The sequence below is a fragment of the Sus scrofa genome, chromosome 6 (genome assembly GCF_000003025.6).
Source record: "Sus scrofa isolate TJ Tabasco breed Duroc chromosome 6, Sscrofa11.1, whole genome shotgun sequence".
Lineage (NCBI taxonomy): Eukaryota > Metazoa > Chordata > Mammalia > Artiodactyla > Suidae > Sus > Sus scrofa.
Window position 1 is genome coordinate 62,569,499 of NC_010448.4, and position 19,358 is coordinate 62,588,856.

Here is a 19,358-nt window from a genome sequence, read left to right on the forward strand (position 1 = left end):
GCTCCCGCAGCATATGTAGGTTCCCAGGCTAGGGGTCAAATCGGAGCTGTAGCCACCAGCCTACGCCAAAGCCACAGCAACGCGGGATCTGAGCCGCGAATGCGACCTACACCACAGCTCACGGCAACGCCGGATCCCCAACCCACTGGGCAAGGCCAGGGACCAAACCCGCAACCTCATGGTTCCTAGTCGGATTCGTTAATCACTGTGCCACGACGGGAACTCCAGAAGGTCCTCTTTTAGATCTTGAGAACACGCTGAGAGCTTCAAAGAGTCTGAAATGCTATGTCCAAACACTTGGGTCATTAGTTACAGATAACAGTCCTCAAACATCTGAGCGCACCCTCTTTAGGAAGAAGCCACGCCCCTCCTCAGTCTTTGGAATAGCGTTCCCAGCAACCCTCCAGGTACAGCGTCCCCTTTTCTCCAGGTTATCTGAGATGGAACATCGTGGACTACGCGTGCAGATCTGGGGAAAATACATTACCCAGAAGGCTGTGCGATGGGTGGCTGAGTCGATCAGCCAATTAGGTTAACTGAAGTTGCGTTTCCGTGTGAGCCAACAGCGTCAGGGCGGGACTTCCGGCATCCACGTTGTGGGCGTCATTTTGAATATGCTCGAGCTTTTTCACAATTCAAAGGCTTCGGGTACCGGTGCCGGTAAGAGGTGACGAGGCCTTTAAAGTCCGAGAGGAGGCACAGCTCGGGCGGCAAAGAGGCGGGTCTGAGGTTCTGCGACGCCGCCCGGAGCGTCCCACACCCGCGTGGGATACCGACTGCGGTGCCCGCGCCCCTCCTCTCCCGCTGCTCCCGGCTCAGCTCCGCCCACAGAGCCCGATGGCGGCGACGGTGCTGTGGGACCCGCCTCAGGTAAATACTCGTCCTCAGGCCTTCCCCGCCCTCACCCCAACAGACACTGAAGCCCCGAGTGCGGGGCGCCTGCTCCCGTGCCTGCAGCACAGACCCCAGTGTCCAGAAAAACGAAGCGGTCGTGGATGGGGCCCTATTTCTGATGGACAGTGTGATGTCGCGTGGGAAAGGTTATAGGTTGGGGGACCCGCAGGTGCAAAGACTTGGAGGTCGGGTTGAGCCGGGACAGGGGTATAGCGATTCTCCTTTCTGCTAGGAGCAAGATGCAGCGGGGCCAGAGTCAGGCCTGCAGTGTTGCTGCATGAAAAGTTGGTCACCTATCACACAGGGATTTGAGGCTTGGATTGCAGTTGGGATGTGGTCTTACCCAGCCCCTCAACAGGCTCCCTCTGGCTTGCAGGGAAGAGAACAAACTATGGGGTAAGGGAAGAGTCAGGAAACATAGGAAAATGTAATTGCAAGTAGCTTGGGTGAATGTTGATCAAATAGAACGTGCAAGAAGTGGTTGAATTCTCCTACTATACAGCACAGGGAACTATGTCCAATCTCTTGGGGTAGAACATGATGGAAGATGATGTGAGAAAAAGAATATATATATATGTATGAATGTATGACTGGGTCACTTTGCTGCACAGCAGAAATTGACACAATACTCTAAGTTATAATAAAAAAATTTTTTTAAAGAAGTGGTTAGATTCTGGATCCATTTTTGGAGATGAGCCAAGCCAAGGTGTGGGTGTTGCTGGTAATAAGAGAAAGGAAGTAGTGAGGGACAACCCTCAGGTTTTTGGTCCTAGTGAATGAAGGAATGGAAGACCCATCAACTGGATGGAGATGTTAGTAGCAGGTTAATTTTCCTTAGACATATCGTGTTTGTTTGGGGTCTGTTAAGAGTCTGAGATGTTTCCGAGAAGAGTGTAGACAACAAATGGGCAGCAGGACAGGCAGCTCTGGAAAACTGAGGAAGGCCTTCAGGATGGAGACTTTCAAAGGTGATGGCTACTGGGTGGGTCAGGGTGAACCTGTGGATCCACATTTAGGAGGGGAATGAGGGTCTAGTGGCAGTGCTATTGGTAGGTCAGAAAGACTGGGGTGTGCTCTAAGGAGTGGTTCTCTTGCTGTGTGCCTGGTTGGGTTTACTGGGCATTGGGGGAGAAGTGACAGTGGGAATGGTGTGGGAGAGGTTGACCTGGCAGGCAGCCAAGGCTTCCATGGGATGAATGGACAAGAGGTAGCTGAGGAGACCTAGGAGGAATTGAGACAAGGTGGTAGTGGGGCTGGGCTGCTGCTTATTTAGTAATATATGGCTTCTCCAGAATTTTGTGGTGAGCTTCGACAGGTTCTGGGATGTTTAGTTTTGCCTGTGGATAAAGTTTGGGGAAATGTCATTTGTGAGTCACTATTCCTGACAGAGATTTGTATTTATTTTTAAAGGGCTGCACCCATGGTATATGTAAGTTCCTGGGCTAGGAGTCCAATTGGAGCTGCCACCTGCTGGCCTACACTGTGGCTCACAGCAATGCCAGGTCCTTAACCCGCTGAACGAGGCCAGGGATCAAACCTCATGGATACTAGTCAGGTTAATTTCCACTGAGCCACACAGGAACTCCTGGGGAGATCTGTAGGGCTGGATTTTTTTTAATTTTTAAAAAAATTTTTTAAGTGCAGCATGTACAGCATATGGAAGTTCACAGGCCAGGAGTTGGATCAGAGCTGCAGCTGCCAACTTACACCATGGGCACAGCAACATGGGATCCGAGCTGCGTCTGCGACCTATACCACAGCTCATGGCAACACCCGATCCCTGACTCACTGAGTGAGGTCAGGGATTGAACCGGCACCCTCATGGATACTAGTTGGATTCGTTTCTGCTGTGCCACAACAGGAACTCCAGGGCTGGGTCTTTTACAAAGGTTGAGTAGAGAGGAGTGGAGAGAGGAGTGTTGTGGCTGTTGAAAAGACAAAACTGAAGAGTTGTCGCAATCAGAAAGTCATGCCTGGTTCTGGGTGGCTAATATTGAAGCCAGAATTAGAGGCAGGTGGGAGGTCTTCTAAGTAGCATTTGAGGCTTGCTCTTGTGTTTAGTTCATCAGAGGACTGTTGTTGTACCAAATCTCATTTTAGTTTCTCAGGTGTTCTCTGAATCCCTAGTTCTCTGAACTCCCTATGGTTATGTTCAGGGAGTTTCCTGTGGTGTGTTGCAGGGAGGTGGCAGCGCTGTGGAGATGCAGTTGTAGGGTCTGAAACTTTGAAGGAAACGTGGTCTACAGAATGATGTGCACGTCGAGAGAAAGTATGATCTGATGGCCTCGGGGCCCTGGTGAAGATTCATAGATGAAGCATTAACTTACCTATGGTTGTGTCTGCATTCCAAACATTTGGGCAACCCCAGGGGAATTGTTTGGCTGGAGGGGCGGGACATTGCAGGCCAAGCCCAGAGCTTAGATGGCATCTGTGTTTCCCGCTCTCAGTTATTACTGAGGGCTGAACACAGTGATTAATGTGATGGTGAAGAGAGAGCAGGCATCAAATAACTTTTTTTTTTTTTTTTTTGACTGCACCTGCAGCATGTGGAACCAGGAGCTGGTATCTCCTCCAAGGTGGGGGGCTCTGGTGAAGGGTGGGAATGGCATAGATGTGTGGCAAGATGCATTGTGGGTTCTCAGAGAATGTTCAAGGTTTCTTCTGTCCCCTACATGATAGGGTGGTGTGAACTTTGAGGACATTGCTGTGTACTTTTCCTGGGAGGAATGGAGGCTCCTTGATGAGGCTCAGAGACGCCTATACCTCGATGTGATGCTGGACAACTATGCACTTATATCCTCCCTGGGTAAGATGTTCACCTCCCCAGTGACTTGGTCCAGGCTTTGTATCCTGCCTCACCCCAGAAGATGTTCTGTCTGTTTTGCACGTGGTGTAGACCCTGCTTGCTTCCCTGGTTTTCTGGGTAGTTGTAGTTAGAAGGCTGGGGTGTTTGCACTGCCTTCTTTTCTCCTCTACAGCCCTAGTACCTGCTACACTGAACCCTCAAAGGGAAAGATTCGAGGTCACTCATCGTGCAGTAAGGCTAATGATTGCAGCTTGCTTGCCCCTTCCCTGGGTGGGTCAGTGTGTTCAGATCCATGCAATTTCTGTGGCCCTTCCTTTAGCTGACATTTCCTGTGCCTGTTGTAAACGTTGTAGTCATTGTCATGGAGGTGACTTACATGGACCATGGGCTGCTGTTCACTTCTATTCTCTATAGTTCTTTTTGTGGTGTTTAGACCTCTTTTCTCCCTGTTTAATCCTGCCCCAACTTTATTGAGGTTGGAAAAATAATGTATAATATGTTTTTTATATATATATATATATATATATATATATATAAAAATTATGAAATAATTACCACCATGAAATTAATTAACATCTGTCACTTCAAATAACTCTTTTTTTTTTCGGCTGCAGCTGCAGCATGTGAAAGTTCCCAGGCCAGGGATTGAACCTGTTGCATAGCAGGGACCCCAGCCACTACAGTGACAACACTGAATCCTTAACCCACTGTCCCACAAGGGAACTAACTCCATAACTGAAAGTGATTTTTTTTTTTTTTTTTTTTTTTTGTCTTTTTGCTATTTCTTGGGCCGCTCCCGCGGCATATGGAGGTTCCCAGGCTAGGGGTCCAATCGGAGCTGTAGTCTCCGGCCTATGCCAGAGCCACAGCAACTCAAGATCCGAGCCGCGTCTGCAACCTACACCACAGCTCACGGCAATGCCGGATCGTTAACCCACTGAGCAAGGGCAGGGACCGAACCCACAACCTCATGGTTCCTAGTTGGATTCGTTAACCACTGTGCCACGACGGGAACTCCTGAAAGTGATTTTGATCATTATCTCCCCATTTCTCCAATCCTCTATATGGCATTCACCCTTATGTTTCTCTAAAGTTTGACTCTTTTTTTTTTTTTTTTTTCATCTTTTTGCCATTTCTTGGGCCGCTCCCGCGGCATATGGAGGTTCCCAGGCTAGGGGTCAAATCAGAGCTGTAGCCACCAGCCTACACCAGAGCCACGGCAACGCGTGATCCGAGCTGCGGCTGCAACCTACACCACAGCTCATGGCAACGCCAGATCCTTAACTCACTGAGCAAGGCCAGGGATCAAACCCGCAACCTCATGGTTCCTAGTCAGATTCGTTAACCACGAGCCACAACAGGAACTCCAAGTTTGACTTTTTTTTAAGCCTCATCATATAAGTAATATTATATAGTATTTGTCTTAATGTGACTTACTTCATTTAGCATGTCCTCTAGAGTCTTCCTTGTTGTAAGTGGAGGTTTTTCCTTTTTCATGGCTGAATATTCCTGCATGCATATGCATGGGAGAGTTGGTTCCTGCTTCTGTGTGCGTGCACACGTGTGTGTGTGTGTGTGTATACACACCATATTGTTTTCACAAGTTCATCCACTGATAAACACCTTAGAATGTCTCCATATCTTGGGTATTCTGAATAATGCTACAATAAATATGCCTATGCAGGCAGGTATTTCATGGAGATACTAATTTTGTTCTTTGGGATATATGCCCAGAACTGGGTATGGTAGATCATATGGTAGTTCTATTTTCAGTATTTTGAGGAATATTCATATTTTCCATGACTGTACTAATTTACATGCCTTGCAAGGGTTCCCTTTTGTCCACATTCTTGCCAACATGTTACCTCTTTATCTTTTTTTGTTGTTGTTGTTGGCCATGCCCATGGCATGTGGAAGTTCCTAGGCCAGGGATCACACCAGAGAACAACAGTGACAATGCCAGAAATTTTAACCAAAAGGCCACAAGGGAATGCCAACCTCTTACCTTTTTTTTTTTTTTTTTTTTTTTTTTTTTTGTCTTTTTGCTATTTCTTGGGCCGCTCCCGCGGCATATGGAGGTTCCCAGGCTAGGGGTCTAATCGGACCTGTAGCCACTGGCCTACATCAGAGCCACAGCAACACTGGGATCCAAGCCGTGTCTGCAACCTACACCACAGCTCACAGCAATGCCGGATCGTTAACCCACTGAGCAAGGGCAGGGACCGAACCTGCAACCTCATGGTTCCTAGTTGGATTCGTTAACCACTGCGCCACGACGGGAACTCCCTCTTACCTTTTTGATGATAGCCATTCTAGTAGGTGTGAGGTGACACGTTGTGGTTTTAATTTTTTTTTTTTTTCTTTTTGGCTGTGCCCTGGGCATACAGAAGTTCCTGGGCCAAGAACTTGGTTCAGGAAGTTCCTAAGTCACAGCAGCAACCTGAGCTGCAGCAGTGACAATGCTGGGTCTTTAACCCACTGACTCACCAGGGAACTCTTTGTGGTTTTGATTTGCATTTGCCTTGATGGTTAGTGATTGTGAGCACCTGTTGATCATTTGTATCTCCTTTTCACTCTGTTGTTTCTTTTGCTGTGCAGAAGCTTTTTAGTTTGATGTAGTCCCACTGGTTTATTTTCGCTTTTGGTTTCCTATTAAAGAAATCATCGCCAGGAATAAAGTCAGGGAACATTTTCTCTATGTTTTCTTTAGGAGTTTAGGGTTTCAAGTCTTATGTTTAAATCTTAATTACATTTTGAGTGCTATTAAAGGGGGGATCCAGTTTCATTTTTTTGCATGTGGATACTCAGTTTTCCCAACATTATTTATTGATTCTCCTTTCCCTTTTGTGTGTTCTTAGTGCACTTGTCAAAGATTAGTTGATTTATAACCTATATGCATGGGTTTGCTCTGGGCTGTCTCTTTTGTTCCATAGGTCTATTCATTTTTATGCCAGTACCATATTGTTTTGATTATTTTAGCTTTGTAATATAATTATAAACTAGGACTGTGATGCTTTTTTTTTTTTGCTATTTCTTTGGCCGCTCCCACGGCATATGGAGGTTCCCAGGCTAGGGGTCCAATCGGAGCTGTAGTCTCCGGCCTACGCCAGAGCCACAGCAACTCGAGATCCGAGCCGCGTCTGCAACCTACACCACAGCTCACGGCAACGCCGGATCATTAACCCACTGAGCAAGGGCAGGGACCGAACCTGCAACCTCATGGTTCCTAGTCGGATTCGTTAACCACTGCGCCACGACGGGAACTCCCTGTGATGCTTTTTTTTTTTAAGGGCCACACCTGGTGCATGTGGAAGTTCCCAGGCTAGGGGTTGAATCAGAGGTACAATTGCCTGCCTACACCACAGCCACAGCACCACTGGATCCAGGGTGGCATTTGCAACTTACACCACAGCTCACAGCAATACCTGATCCTTAATCCATTGAGCAGGGCCAGGAATCAAACCTGCATCCTTGAGGATACTAGTCAGGTTTCTTTTTGCTTAGCCCCAATGGGAACTCCCAGGACTGTGATGCTTTTAAAATTGATCATGTCTGTCAAGATTGGTTTGATTATTTAGGCTCTTTGTGGTTCTATACAAATTTTAGGTTGTTTGTTTTTCTCTTTTTCTTCTATGGCTACACCTGCAGATATGGGACCAAATTGGAGCTGCAGCTTTGGCCTAAGCCACAGCCATTGCAACAGTGGATTCTACCATAGATACCATATATGCCTGGTCTGGCAACCTGCATCTCCCTCAGCATGCCCTCAGCCAGCCTGTTTTGTTCTTTATGATTTCTAAGTTTTTTGTTTTTGCTTTTGTCTTTTTGCTTTTTCTAGGGCCGCTCCCACACCATGTGGAGGTTCCCAGGGTAGGGGTCCAATTGGAGCTGTAGCCGCCGGCCTATACCAGAGCCATAGCAACGTGGGATCTGAACCGCGTCTGCAACCTACACCACAGCTCACAGCAACACTGGATCCTTAACCCTCTGAGCAAGGCCAGGGATTGAACGCACAACCTCATGGTTCCTAGTCGGATTCATTAACCACTGCACCACGATAGGAACTCCTCTAAGTTTTTGTTGAACAACTTGTTATTCTGATTATAATTGTCTATATGTGTTTTTTTGTAACTGAACTCTCCTAAAGCAATTGTTTGGATTTCTTTGTCCATAGATCTCCATTGCTTTGGGGTTTGTTTCTGATAAATTATTCTACTCCTTTAGTTTCATTTTCTGTTTTTTTTTTTTCCCCACTGTACAGCAAGGGGGTCAGGTTTCTGGTTTTTTTTTTTGTTTTGTTTGTTTGTTTGTTTTTTGCTTGTTTCTTGTGGGCTTGCATTTGATGGTGCAGTCATTTCTTCCAGATTTTGCAGTTTTGGTGGGCAAAGATTTCCACCTGTGTTGATACACCAGGTTGGTGGGCTGGCTGTGGCCATTCTGGCTCCAGGGAGTGCCCCCCTGTGAGGATTCCGTACAGCTCCTTCACCTGACGTCAACACTGGTGAAGGTTGCAGGCGTCTTCAACAGATGAGGCTGAGGTGGTCCCTTGGCAGAGGAGGAGGCTGCTGGAGAACTCCTGATTTCTTTTATCCCAGCGAGGATCTTGTGGCAAGGGGATCCTTCTTTGTGCTGAGCTGGCTCTTGGGCACCCTGCTGGTGTAGTGGCACTAGTGTCTGATGCGAAGGCACCTGTGGTTTAGCTGGAGTGTGGTGTAGGGGTACTTGTGGAGTGACAGCAGTTGCAGTTCTGGACGTTGGCTTTGGTGTGTGAGCTATGGTTGCATACCCGGTAGCCATGAAGTCTGTCAGAGTGAATGGGTGATGACACAAGTCCTGGGGAGTTGACTAGCCTCCAGCAAGGCTGTCTGGTGCCTGAGAGCACTGTGTACACAACACAGTGGTGGAGTCAGGGTCTGGAGTGTAGGCATACTTGGAGCATGCACAGCTCTGGGGTGCAGGTTTGGGGTATGTGGCAGCCCCTGCTGCCCTGGATCAGTGCCACAGCAGCTCCTTCTGAGAGGGCAGCAGTAGCCTTGGGCATTGACATGCACCGCGGTGATGGATGTTTATGAACTCAGTAGCAAGAGCTGCCAGTGTCCCGTGGAGCAGGCGGCTGAGGCTGTGGTAGTTCTCACCCTGTATGGATAGAGACAGCCCACTGTTCTAACTTCCGAGCCATCTTCACATGTCTCTGCCATGACAGTCTTTTCAGAAATCTGTCTCTTTCTTACTTTCCACCATGTTGTAGTTAGTTCTTTTTGAGCCCACCACTGCTAATTTCACTCATAGAACCTAAATCAGCTGTTTGTTTTTGTTGGGTGTTCCTGGTGGTATCTCCTGTTCTACCATCTTGGTGATATCACTTCCCTTGTGGTCTCACTGATCTTTTTGTAATACTCTCCAAATTGGTCCTCATTTGTGCTCGGAGATGGTCACATATCCTTAAGCTGACCTTGAAGACCAGCTAATCTGTCTTTAATGGGCTTGGATGCACCTTTTTTTTTTTTCTTTTTTTTCCGTCTTTTTAGGGCCGCACCCATGGCGTATGGAGGTTCCAAGGCTAGGGGTCAAATCAGAGCTACAGCTGCCAGCCTACACCACACCCACAGCAACTCGGGATCTGAGCCATGTCTTCAACCTACACCACAGCTCACGGCAACCCTGGATCCTTAACCCACTACCAAGGCCAGGGATCAAACCTGTGTCCTTATGGATATCATTGAGATTTGTTTCCACTGAGCCACGATGGGAACTCCTTGGCGCATTCTTCCACGCAGCCCCAAATCAGCAGCAGAAAAAGTGCTGCAGGAAGCTGTTGGGAGAGAAATGAGTTGTAGACTCTGATTCTATTTATTGTGTCATAGCCTGTCTCGTATCCTTCCCCTGGTGAGGTCGCCACTGTTCTGTGACTTCGAGGCTCAGGAATGCACCATTGTCCTTCAATTGAATTCCCACTCCCCTTTGAAAAGCCTTCCGTAGACCCAAACCTAGATGAGACAGATGCACATTTGTGATGGGCTTGCCCTTCCCTATAGTCAGCATGTACTTGACCAGCATTTCTTTCTGTCCAGGTTGCTGCTGTGGAGCAGAGGGTTCAGAGGCACCTTTTGAACAGATTGATTCTCTAGGAGTGTCACAGGCCAGGATATCTGAGGCAGCTTTATCTTCCCAGGAGACCCACCCCTGTGGGATGTGTGGTCCAGTCTTGAGAGACATTTTCCACTTGGCTGAGTCCCAGGAGGCAGAACACCACCAAAAACTGTTGAGGTGTGGAGCATGTGCAAAACGATTTTATTTTGGTGCAAGCATTCAACAGCACCAGGAGGAGCAAATACGAGAAAAACCTTTCAGAAGCAGTGTGGATGAAGCCTTGTTTGTGAAGAGCTGCAGACTCCTTGTGTCACAGAAGCCATTTACCTGTGGGGAGTTTGAAAAAGACTTCCCGATCATCATGGGATGTCTGCAGCAACAGGCCACTCATGCTGTAGAGAAGCCAAACATAATCGCCCAGTGTGGGTCAAGTTTACAAAGCAGGAAAAGTCATCACACCTGGGGAGAGTGCAAGAAAGCCCTCAGCCCTGAACACACACTTCTTCAGGACCAGGGTGTCTACACTGGAAGACCTTGCTTTGTGTGCAGTGAATGTGGGAAAACATTTAGGTACAAATCCTCATTTGTTGTGCACCAGAGAGTCCACGTTGGAGAAGGGCTTCACATGTGTGGTGAATGTGGAAAATCCTTTAGACAAAACTCAAGCCTCAGTCAACATCGAAGTGTTCATACTGGGGCAATGCAGTATAATTGCAGCAAATGTGGGAAATCCTTAAGTCATAAATCTGTCATCATTTCTCCCCACACATGGTGCAATGGAGAGAATAGTTATGTGTGCAGTGAATGTTCGAAGTCTTTTACCTCTAGCTCAGCCCTCACTTATCATCAGAGATCTCACACAGGAGAAAGGCCTTATGAGTGCAATGAATGTGGGAAATCTTTCATCTCCCGGCCTGCTCTCAGATATCATCAGAGATCTCACACAGGAGAGAGACCTTATGAGTGCAGTGACTGTGGGAAGAGTTTTACCACTAGCTCTAACCTCCATTATCATCAGAGAGTTCACACTGGAGAAAGGCCATATAAGTGCAGTGAATGTGGGAAATCTTTTAACAACAGATGGGTTCTTATTCAACACCAGAGAGTACACACAGGAGAAAGGCCTTATGAGTGTACTGAGTGTGGGAAATTGTTTAAGTATGGATCCCAACTGAATCAACACCAGAAAGCTCACACCGGCGAAAAGCCTTTTAAGTGCTCTGAGTGTGGGAAATCTTTTAACAATAGGTGGACACTTATTCAGCACTGGAGGGTTCACACAGGAGAAAGGCCTTTTGAGTGCAGTGAATGTGGAAAATTCTTTAATCGAAGAAATAACCTCATCTTACACCAGAGAATTCACACAGGAATAAGGCCTTATGCATGCAACGAATGTGGGAAGTCTTTTACATTTAGTTCCAGCCTCCGTTATCATCAGAGAGCTCACACTGGAGAAAGGCCTTATGAGTGTAAGGAATGTGGTAAATCTTTTATCTCTAGATCTGATCTCCATTATCACCATAGAGTTCATTCTGGAGAAAGGCCTTTTGAGTGTAGTGAGTGTGGGAAATCCTTTATCCAAAGAAATAACCTCATAATACACCAGAGAGTTCACACAGGAGAAAGGCCTTATGTATGTGATGAGTGTGGTAAATCTTTTACCTGTAGCTCTACCCTCCATTATCATCAGAGAGTTCACACTGGAGTAAGGCCTTATGTGTGCAGTGAATGTGGGAAATCATTTATTACCATGTCTAAACTGCGTTGTCATCAGAAAGGTCACACTGGAGAAAGACCTTAGGAGTGCACTGAATGTGGGAAATCTTTTATAGGAAAACATCAGAGAGTTCACTCTGTACAAAGGCATAGACATGAAGGGAATACACAGTTTCCGTGGTCAGTATCAGAGTGCTGGAGGAAACTTTCTGAGGAGCCATCTCTCCACATTGACTCCTCCTATATATCTGAGCATGCAAGTGGGGAGAGTCCCCTTAAGTTTGTTATGTGGGAAGCACGTGTGGCTCTCTTGCACTTTCTAACCTGTCCAGGGCTATTCCCAGATGTGTGTCACTGCCATCTCTGTGATCAAGGCCATTTCACTTCTACCACCTGGCAGATCCCCACGGTGTGCATCAGTCATCAACCCAGTTCACTCAGGGAAGCTGAGCTCTGTCCTCCCATGCATTGTAGCAAATTAGGAGTCACTTGAGCCCTCGGGGAGTCTTTCCCTCGACTCTCTTGGGCATGGACCTGACCCAATGTTGGTCCATAGAACATTGGAGTTTGCTAGCAGCTTTCCAACAAGGACTGAAATTTTCCAGGTGTCATGTTGATATCATGTGATATTTGTGATGAATTTTTCCAGCTTGCAAGTTACGAACTCCAGAACTCTGGGCCACATGTTACTTTGGCTTGAACAATAACAGGCCTTACCCTTTAGGTCCTCGTTAACTTTGGGAGTTCTGTTCCCATGTAGTTTATGAACAGATTTGTGCTCTGCAGGCATGAAGGGGAGAAGAACTTTTTATGGGCCTCACACCTCTGCCTAAGGAGGGACAACAGGACGACAGAAAATAACATAGTTTTGAACTTATTTGTATTGCTGCCCAGAGCTTCCTAGGGAAAACCGCAAAGCTTTTTCTTCCTCATATGAGACCTGTATCCTTTTTCTTTTTTGACCACGCCCATGGCATGTAGAAGCTCCCAGGCCAAGGATTGAACTCGAGCCATAGCAGCAACCTGAGCCAGTGCAGTGACAATGCAGGATCCTTAACCCTTTGTGCCACAGGGATATCCTGTATCCTGTAGTATTTCGGACGACTCTGAGGAGGGGCAGGTGTGAGCATCTTGAGTGCTTCTGAGAGCAGCATGAGTTGTTTCTCTTACCCAGAGGAGAGCTCACAGGCACACCAGTGTAGTGAGGTTTATCTTCCCCAGGTCTACAGAGACCTGTATCTCCTCATGACCAGAATTCACTGGGCTAGGGTCTCTGATTTTAAGACTCTTGGTTCCAGGGGAAACCATAGTTGGTACAGAAACTCTGCTTTCATAGATGGTGTAAGAGACTGCAGTCATTGAAGTGGAATGTGCCACTTCTGAAAGTGTATCCAGGAATGTGTCTGCAACTGTGCAGACAAACTTCAAGACCTGTAGGCATGTTTATCTCGTGTAGCTGAAGACCTTGTCAGAGAAATCAGGAGGTTTTCTGGCTTGCTGTAGCCTATCACCGATGTGTGCCTCGAGGCCCTTATTCCCCAGGGAGGATAAAAGGGGGAAAGGAGATTCATATTCTGAGACTGTGGCTCTCTTGACCCACACAGCATTGCTCTTGACTAGGTGAACATGTTCACTGCTCCCCACTGAGGCAAGACTGACCCTCCAGAAGGCATGAGGAGAGAGATGGTAGAGTCAATATGCCCACCCTACTTTCCGTAAAGAGTGGGACATAGAGATTGTTTTATCTTGAGCCAATGTTTAAAGCTTCATAAAAGTATAATTTACATGTACTTAATAGCTTATATTTAAAATGTACAATCTGAGGAGTTCCCTGATTGGTGGTGTCACTGCTGTGACCTGGGTCACTGCTGTGGAGTGCGTTCAGTCCCTGGGCAATTTGCATATGGGGCACAGCTAAAAAGATAAAATGTACAATCTGTTAAGTTTTGAACCTCTGAAAACAACATTGTAGTCCCAATAATGACCATATCTGTCAAGGTATACTTACCTCATGTCCTTTTATAATCTCTCCTTTCCCTTCCCACCTCTCAGGTAACCACTTTCCCTTACTATAGGTAAATCTTGCATTTTCTAGTATTTACATGTTTGTAACCTAAACTGGTTTTTTGTTTTTTTTTTTTGTCTGACTTCTTTGTAATTACTTGGGGGTATGGTTAGCTCATCTTTTTTTTTTTTTTTTTCTTTCTGAGTAAGATTCTTATCTTTGAATATGCCACTTTTGCTTTACTTACAACTTTATGTGTCTTTAGGTTATTTCTAGGTTGTGCTGATTGGAAATAAACCTGTTAAAACGTTTGTGTCAGTTTCTATGGATGTATGTTTCTTTTATCTTTTGTCAGTAACTTAGAATGAGTCACAGGGTAGATCTAAAATGATTGTACTTTTTTGCATGTTAACCATCAGTGTGTTAGAGTTTCCATTTCTGGAGCCTATTCTTGATAGGGTCAGTCTTTTATGTTAGGCCTTTTCATAAGTGTATAGTGCTATCTCAGTGTGGTTTTCATTGCATTTTTCTTATGACTCATGATTTTGCACATTTTTCATGTCTTCATTTGCCACCTGTATATTTTTTGTGTGCTGTTTCAGTTGTTATTTGCTTAATTTTTTATATGCATTATGGCTACATCCCTTTTCTTTTACAAATAAGACACTGAAAAACAGACATATGGAATTATTTGCTGTATGCAGTTTTTAATACAAGTAGGATATTTCCTCATTATTTTTCCTCATGTTTTCTGTTTCCTGTACAATGTCATGACTACAAACCCCACACACGTTTAAGATTAGTCTGCATTATCAACATACTCTCCATCATTTAAGTCGCAGCTTCAGTAATACAGTAAGTATAGCCCTGCTTTGTAGTGTTTGCCAATTTCTGAAGTGTAAATCCTCTCATCACTAATTTGGAATGTGCTCTGAGGAGCTGAAAAATTCTACTTGAGGTCCCCTGCTTTTTGGTGGAAAAACTAATTTTTTGCAAGAGGACTTTACAAGACCAGGCAGAAGACGGGTACAGGAGCTGCAAGCTGATAGGAGGCTAAAAGCCCTCAGAGACCTAATTCTGGTTGCCCAAAGGAGAGGCATGTCCCTGAACACTCTGGGGGGTGGGAGTCAGTGGAGACCTTGGCTGGCCTCACCTTTTTAGTGACAAAGTATCACTCTATCCTGAGTTGCTGCCTCTGACTGCACTCGTTCCCTTGCTGCAAGGAGTTCTCACCCTCTGAGCTCTCCCTAAGTTCTTTTCATCTCTCCCTTTCTATTATTGTTGCCCAACTGTGGTTACTTTCTGTGGATTTCGCCACCAACTTGTGCCATGTTTTCAGACACTTGGACTCTAGGACCACATGCTGGATGCGGGGCCACTACCTACCTTCCTGGTTGGGGCAGTGCTTCTCAGAAGAACTTGGCCTGGGGAGTGTGCAGGGCAGGGGTCTGGGGCATGATCTCTCTGCTCTACACCTTAAGAGAGACCCTGGTTACGAACTGCTGAGGACCCTCTTCTGGTTCATAGTTGGATCCTCATTGCTATATCTTCATGTAGTGGAGGGAGCGAGGGGTCTCTGTGGAGTGGAGCCTCTTTTATAAAGGCACTAAACCTATTCATGAGGACTCCACTTCTAGAAGTCCTCAAAGTCCCTACCTCCTACTAATATCATCTTCTAGGGTTAGGGATTTCAACATAACAAGTTTAGGGGTCATAAACAGTTTTTGGCGTCACTCCTGTCCCTAAAGTAGTTCTTTTAACATTTCTTGCAAGGCAAATGGTATGATTTAAATGTTTATTTTGAAGGCCTCTTGTAGCACAGTGGGTTAAGGATCAGGCATTGTCACTGCTGTGGCTCAGGTGGCAGCTGTCTCTTGTTCAATCCCTGGCCTGGGAATTTCCACATGCAGTGGGTTTGACCAAAAAAACAAACCAACAAAACCCAAATATATGTTGTCTACTGTGCAATAATTCATTTTTACTGTTTTCAGCCTCTACGTTTGCTGTAATTTATTGCATGGGGCAATAAAAAATGAATAGAGGGACAGACGTGAATAAATGAAATAACTGAGAAGAACATAGAGCAAGTCAGTGAATGCTCACTTTGTGAAGGTTGTTCGTGTGAGGTGGTGACATCAGTATGTTAAACTTTTATCAATTGTGGCATCTTTGTTTAACAATTCATTAGCTGTCACTAGGCAACAGTGTAGTTTCATATTGATCTTTCATCACAAAATTATTTACATGTGACTTAGTTTGAAATGACCTTAGGATTGCTAGGGGGAAATGGTAGTTGGTGACCCATCTAGCTAACTGGAAAACATTGAAGTCTTTGTGATATACCAAAACACACCCTTGACATGTTTGTAAAGATTTTGTAATGTAGGTATGGGGAGGACACAGCCTCATTACAGCCTATTGCCCAATAAATGTTTACAGAATATATGACATTTTATAAATATGAAGTTATATTCAAAGAATCATATCAGTTTGGAATTAAATAAGCTTTTCAGTGTCATCATTTTGGCATGTAAATGACTATACGGTTGTGCATTCTCATGGAGTAGAAATCAGTCTGAGAGTTTACTGAGATAAACTACAAAGCAGCAGCATAAAATGTCTATAAACAAAGTTAAAAGATCAAATTGAGCTCTTGGCCTAGCACTATCTTCTGAGAGACCTCTTCACCATGAGAGTGAAGTGGAGAGCGAAGTGAATGAACAGGCCGAAGCACAAAAGAAGATGAGGCAGAAGCCCAAGTGAACTTGTTTATCAATGGAAGCCACAAGAACAGAAACAAGGAAAGACAGAGGCTACAGACCCTGGTACCATTTGTTGGACTGTATTCCTTCTGTCTGTAACTTGTCTCGATGGATCAAAATCGCCATTCTGATTGCTTCGACCACCTTTGAGATTCACCTTGCTCATGACAAAATGGTCCCTTTTGGTTCTTTGCCGTGGACTTGTGACATTCTGAACTAGTTTTATCCTGAGTTGTGATTGAAGTAACACATGTATGTACAGTAAATCATCTCTTCTGTTTTTGCTGATGAAAAAAAAACAAGATCAAACTGAGTGGTTGCAGAAGCTAAAGAGGGTAGTGGAGTGTGGCTGCATTATTGGATATGGGTATATTTTGGGGTAGTGAAAATGTTTGGAAAAAGATAAAGCAATGGTTGCATAACCTTGTGAATACACTAATGCAATTGAATTCTACACTTTAAGATGATAAAATGGTTAATTTTATGTTACTTGAATTTTACCTCAAATTTTATTTTATGTTTTTTTAGTGCTGCACCTGTGGCATATGGAGGTTCCTAGGCTAGGGGTCGAATTGGAGCTGTACCTGCCAGTCTACCCTCAGACACAGCGTGTGGGATCTGAGCTGTGTCTTCAACCTATACCACAGCTCATGGTAACGCCAGACCCTTAACCCACTGAGCAAGGCCAGGGATTGAACTCATGTCCTCATGGATATTAGATGAGTTCATTAACCACTGAACCACGACGGAAACTCCTTTGCCTCAAATTATAAACTGATCCTATTCTCTTGTTCTGTTGACTCATTTATCGTTATGTAATTACTTTTTTCTCAAATTAGTGTCTTTGGCTTCAAGTTTGATTTGTTTGATGAACTGATGAAATATAGCTATCTGTAAGCTTTCCTCTGGTTTCCGTTTGCATGGAATTTTTTTTTTTTTTTTTTTTTTTTGTCTTTTCTAGGACTGTACCCATGGCATATGGAGGTTCCCAGACTAGGGGTCTAATTGGAGCTGTAGCTGCTGGCCTACATCACAGCCACAGCAATGTGGGATCCGAGCTGCATCTGTAACCTACACCACAGCTCACGGCAATGGCAGATCCTTAACCCACTGAGAAAGGCCAGGGACCGAACCCGAAACCTCATGGTTCCTAGTCGGGTTCATTGACCATTGAGCCACGACAAGAACTCCTGTGTGGAATATCTTTTTGACTTTCATAAAGTCAAAGGGTCAGTCCAACAATAGGATATATAATATTTGTTAACATTAATGTATCCAACATAGGAGCAACTTTTTATATAAAGCAAATATTAACATACCTAAAGGGGGACAAAGACTAGTATAATAAAAGTAGGGTCTTCAATATTCCCACTTTCAACAATGGATAGATCATCTAGTCAGAAAATCAATAAGGGCATTCCCCTTTTGGCTCAGTGGTAATGAACCCAACTAGTATCCATGAGGACTTGTATTGGGATCTGGCGCTGCCATGAGCTGTGGTATAGGTCACAGATCTGGCTCAAATCCTGAGTTTCTGTGGCATAGGCCAACAGCTGCAGCTCTGGTTCAACCCCTAGCCTGGGAACAACCATTTGCCCAGGTGTGGCCCTGAAAAAGCAAAAAAAAAAAAAAAACCCCAAACCCAAATGTGTTCAGGAGAAACCTGTTTAGCCACCAGATCCCTGGACTGGAAGTATTCTGTTCCTCTTGGACATGGCTCCATGTTGTTCCAATGCCCCAGTTACATCTCCTTGAATGGTCCTAAGTCCTCACTGTGGATGTGTGCAGTATACTTTTTTTCTTTTTCTGCACATCCATGGTATCTGGAAGTTCCTGGGCTAGGGATCAAATCCAAGCCAGAGCTGTGACCTATGCCACAGCTGCAGCAACGCTAGATCCTTAACCTACTGCACCAGGCCACAGATCAGAGACTGAACCAAGCTGGATTGTAAGCCACTGTGCCACAGCGGGAACTCTTGTGCTTATTTCCTTTTTAAGATTTTTATTTTTTCTATTATAGTTGATATACAATATTCTGTCAATTTCTGCTGTACAGCAAAATGACCCAGTCATACATATATTTATTCGTTCTTTTTCTCACATTATCCTCCACCATGTCTGTGCTTATTTTTTAAAAGGAATTTTGGCTACTTCACTTTTCTTTAACAATTTGGAAGACAGTGAAACAACCAAGATTTTTTTGAACTTCATTTGTTCTTCAATGATGTGACTTCTCTGTCTTAAGAAATAATTGTCTTTAACAATGGAATAAATTCTTTTCTTTTCTTTCTTTCTTTCTTTTTTTTTTTTTTTTTTTTTTTTTTTTTGACAATGCTTGCAGCATGTGGACTTTCCCAGGCAAGGGATCAAATCCATGTCACAGCAGCAACTTGAGTAAGTGCAGAGATAATGCTGGATCCTCAACCTGCTGCCTCTATCTTGTTTTAAATATTCAGAAATATTTCCTGAATGTCTTTTGAGCTGTACATAATGCAGTGTCTACATATAGCATATATTTTAATCTGCATTATTAATATATTCTTGATCAGTTTAAGTCTACATATGCAACAATACCATGATTTGTATTGTGTTCTAATTTCCCTGGTGTAAACACTCCCACTGTGGCCAATTTTTAATCAGCAACATGGTGTTACTGAACATGGAGTTGGGAATAGGTGTCAGTAGTGCACAATTGTATTCTAAATTTGTGGCATAGTCATACAGTAGCTGCAAATAATGTCTAGAACATAGAAAATAATAAAAAGTAAAATGGTTAGAAGTTTTTGTTAATTTTTAAATGTTTTATATCAGTATAATTGACTTCAACTGCATGCACATAAAATGTCTTTTTTTTTTTTTTTTGGCTGCACATGTGGCATGCTAAAGCAATTGAGCTCAAGCCACAGCAATCACAATGCCAGATCATTGACTTGCTGAGCCACAAGGGAACGCCAAAACAATTTTCTTGTTAAGTCATCATTAAGCCATAGTTTGATGCTTGTCACAGGTGAACTAAGAAATTACAAAGACTAGAAGAAGTCACACCCGTTTATATAGTCAAGCAGATACCATAACATACTTATAT

The 19,358-nt window shown here is 44.6% G+C and overlaps 1 protein-coding gene across 1 annotated transcript; it reads left to right on the plus strand.

The window, feature by feature from the left end:
* Positions 148–17,175, plus strand: LOC100516085 (zinc finger protein 256). Its single transcript, XM_013998882.2, has 3 exons — positions 148–870; positions 3,574–3,700; positions 9,772–17,175. The coding sequence occupies exons 1-3, from the start codon at positions 838–840 to the stop codon at positions 11,589–11,591; spliced, it is 1,980 nt and encodes a 659-aa protein (XP_013854336.1). The 5' UTR covers positions 148–837; the 3' UTR covers positions 11,592–17,175.

Excerpts from the sequence above, each read along its gene's own strand:
- LOC100516085 (XM_013998882.2), top strand. The coding sequence starts at position 838 with ATGGCGGCGACGGTGCTGTGGGACCCGCCTCAG. Across the intron at positions 871-3,573 it reads TGCTGTGGGACCCGCCTCAG|GGTGGTGTGAACTTTGAGGA; the intron begins GTAAATACTCGT and ends CCTACATGATAG. Across the intron at positions 3,701-9,771 it reads TGCACTTATATCCTCCCTGG|GTTGCTGCTGTGGAGCAGAG; the intron begins GTAAGATGTTCA and ends CTTTCTGTCCAG.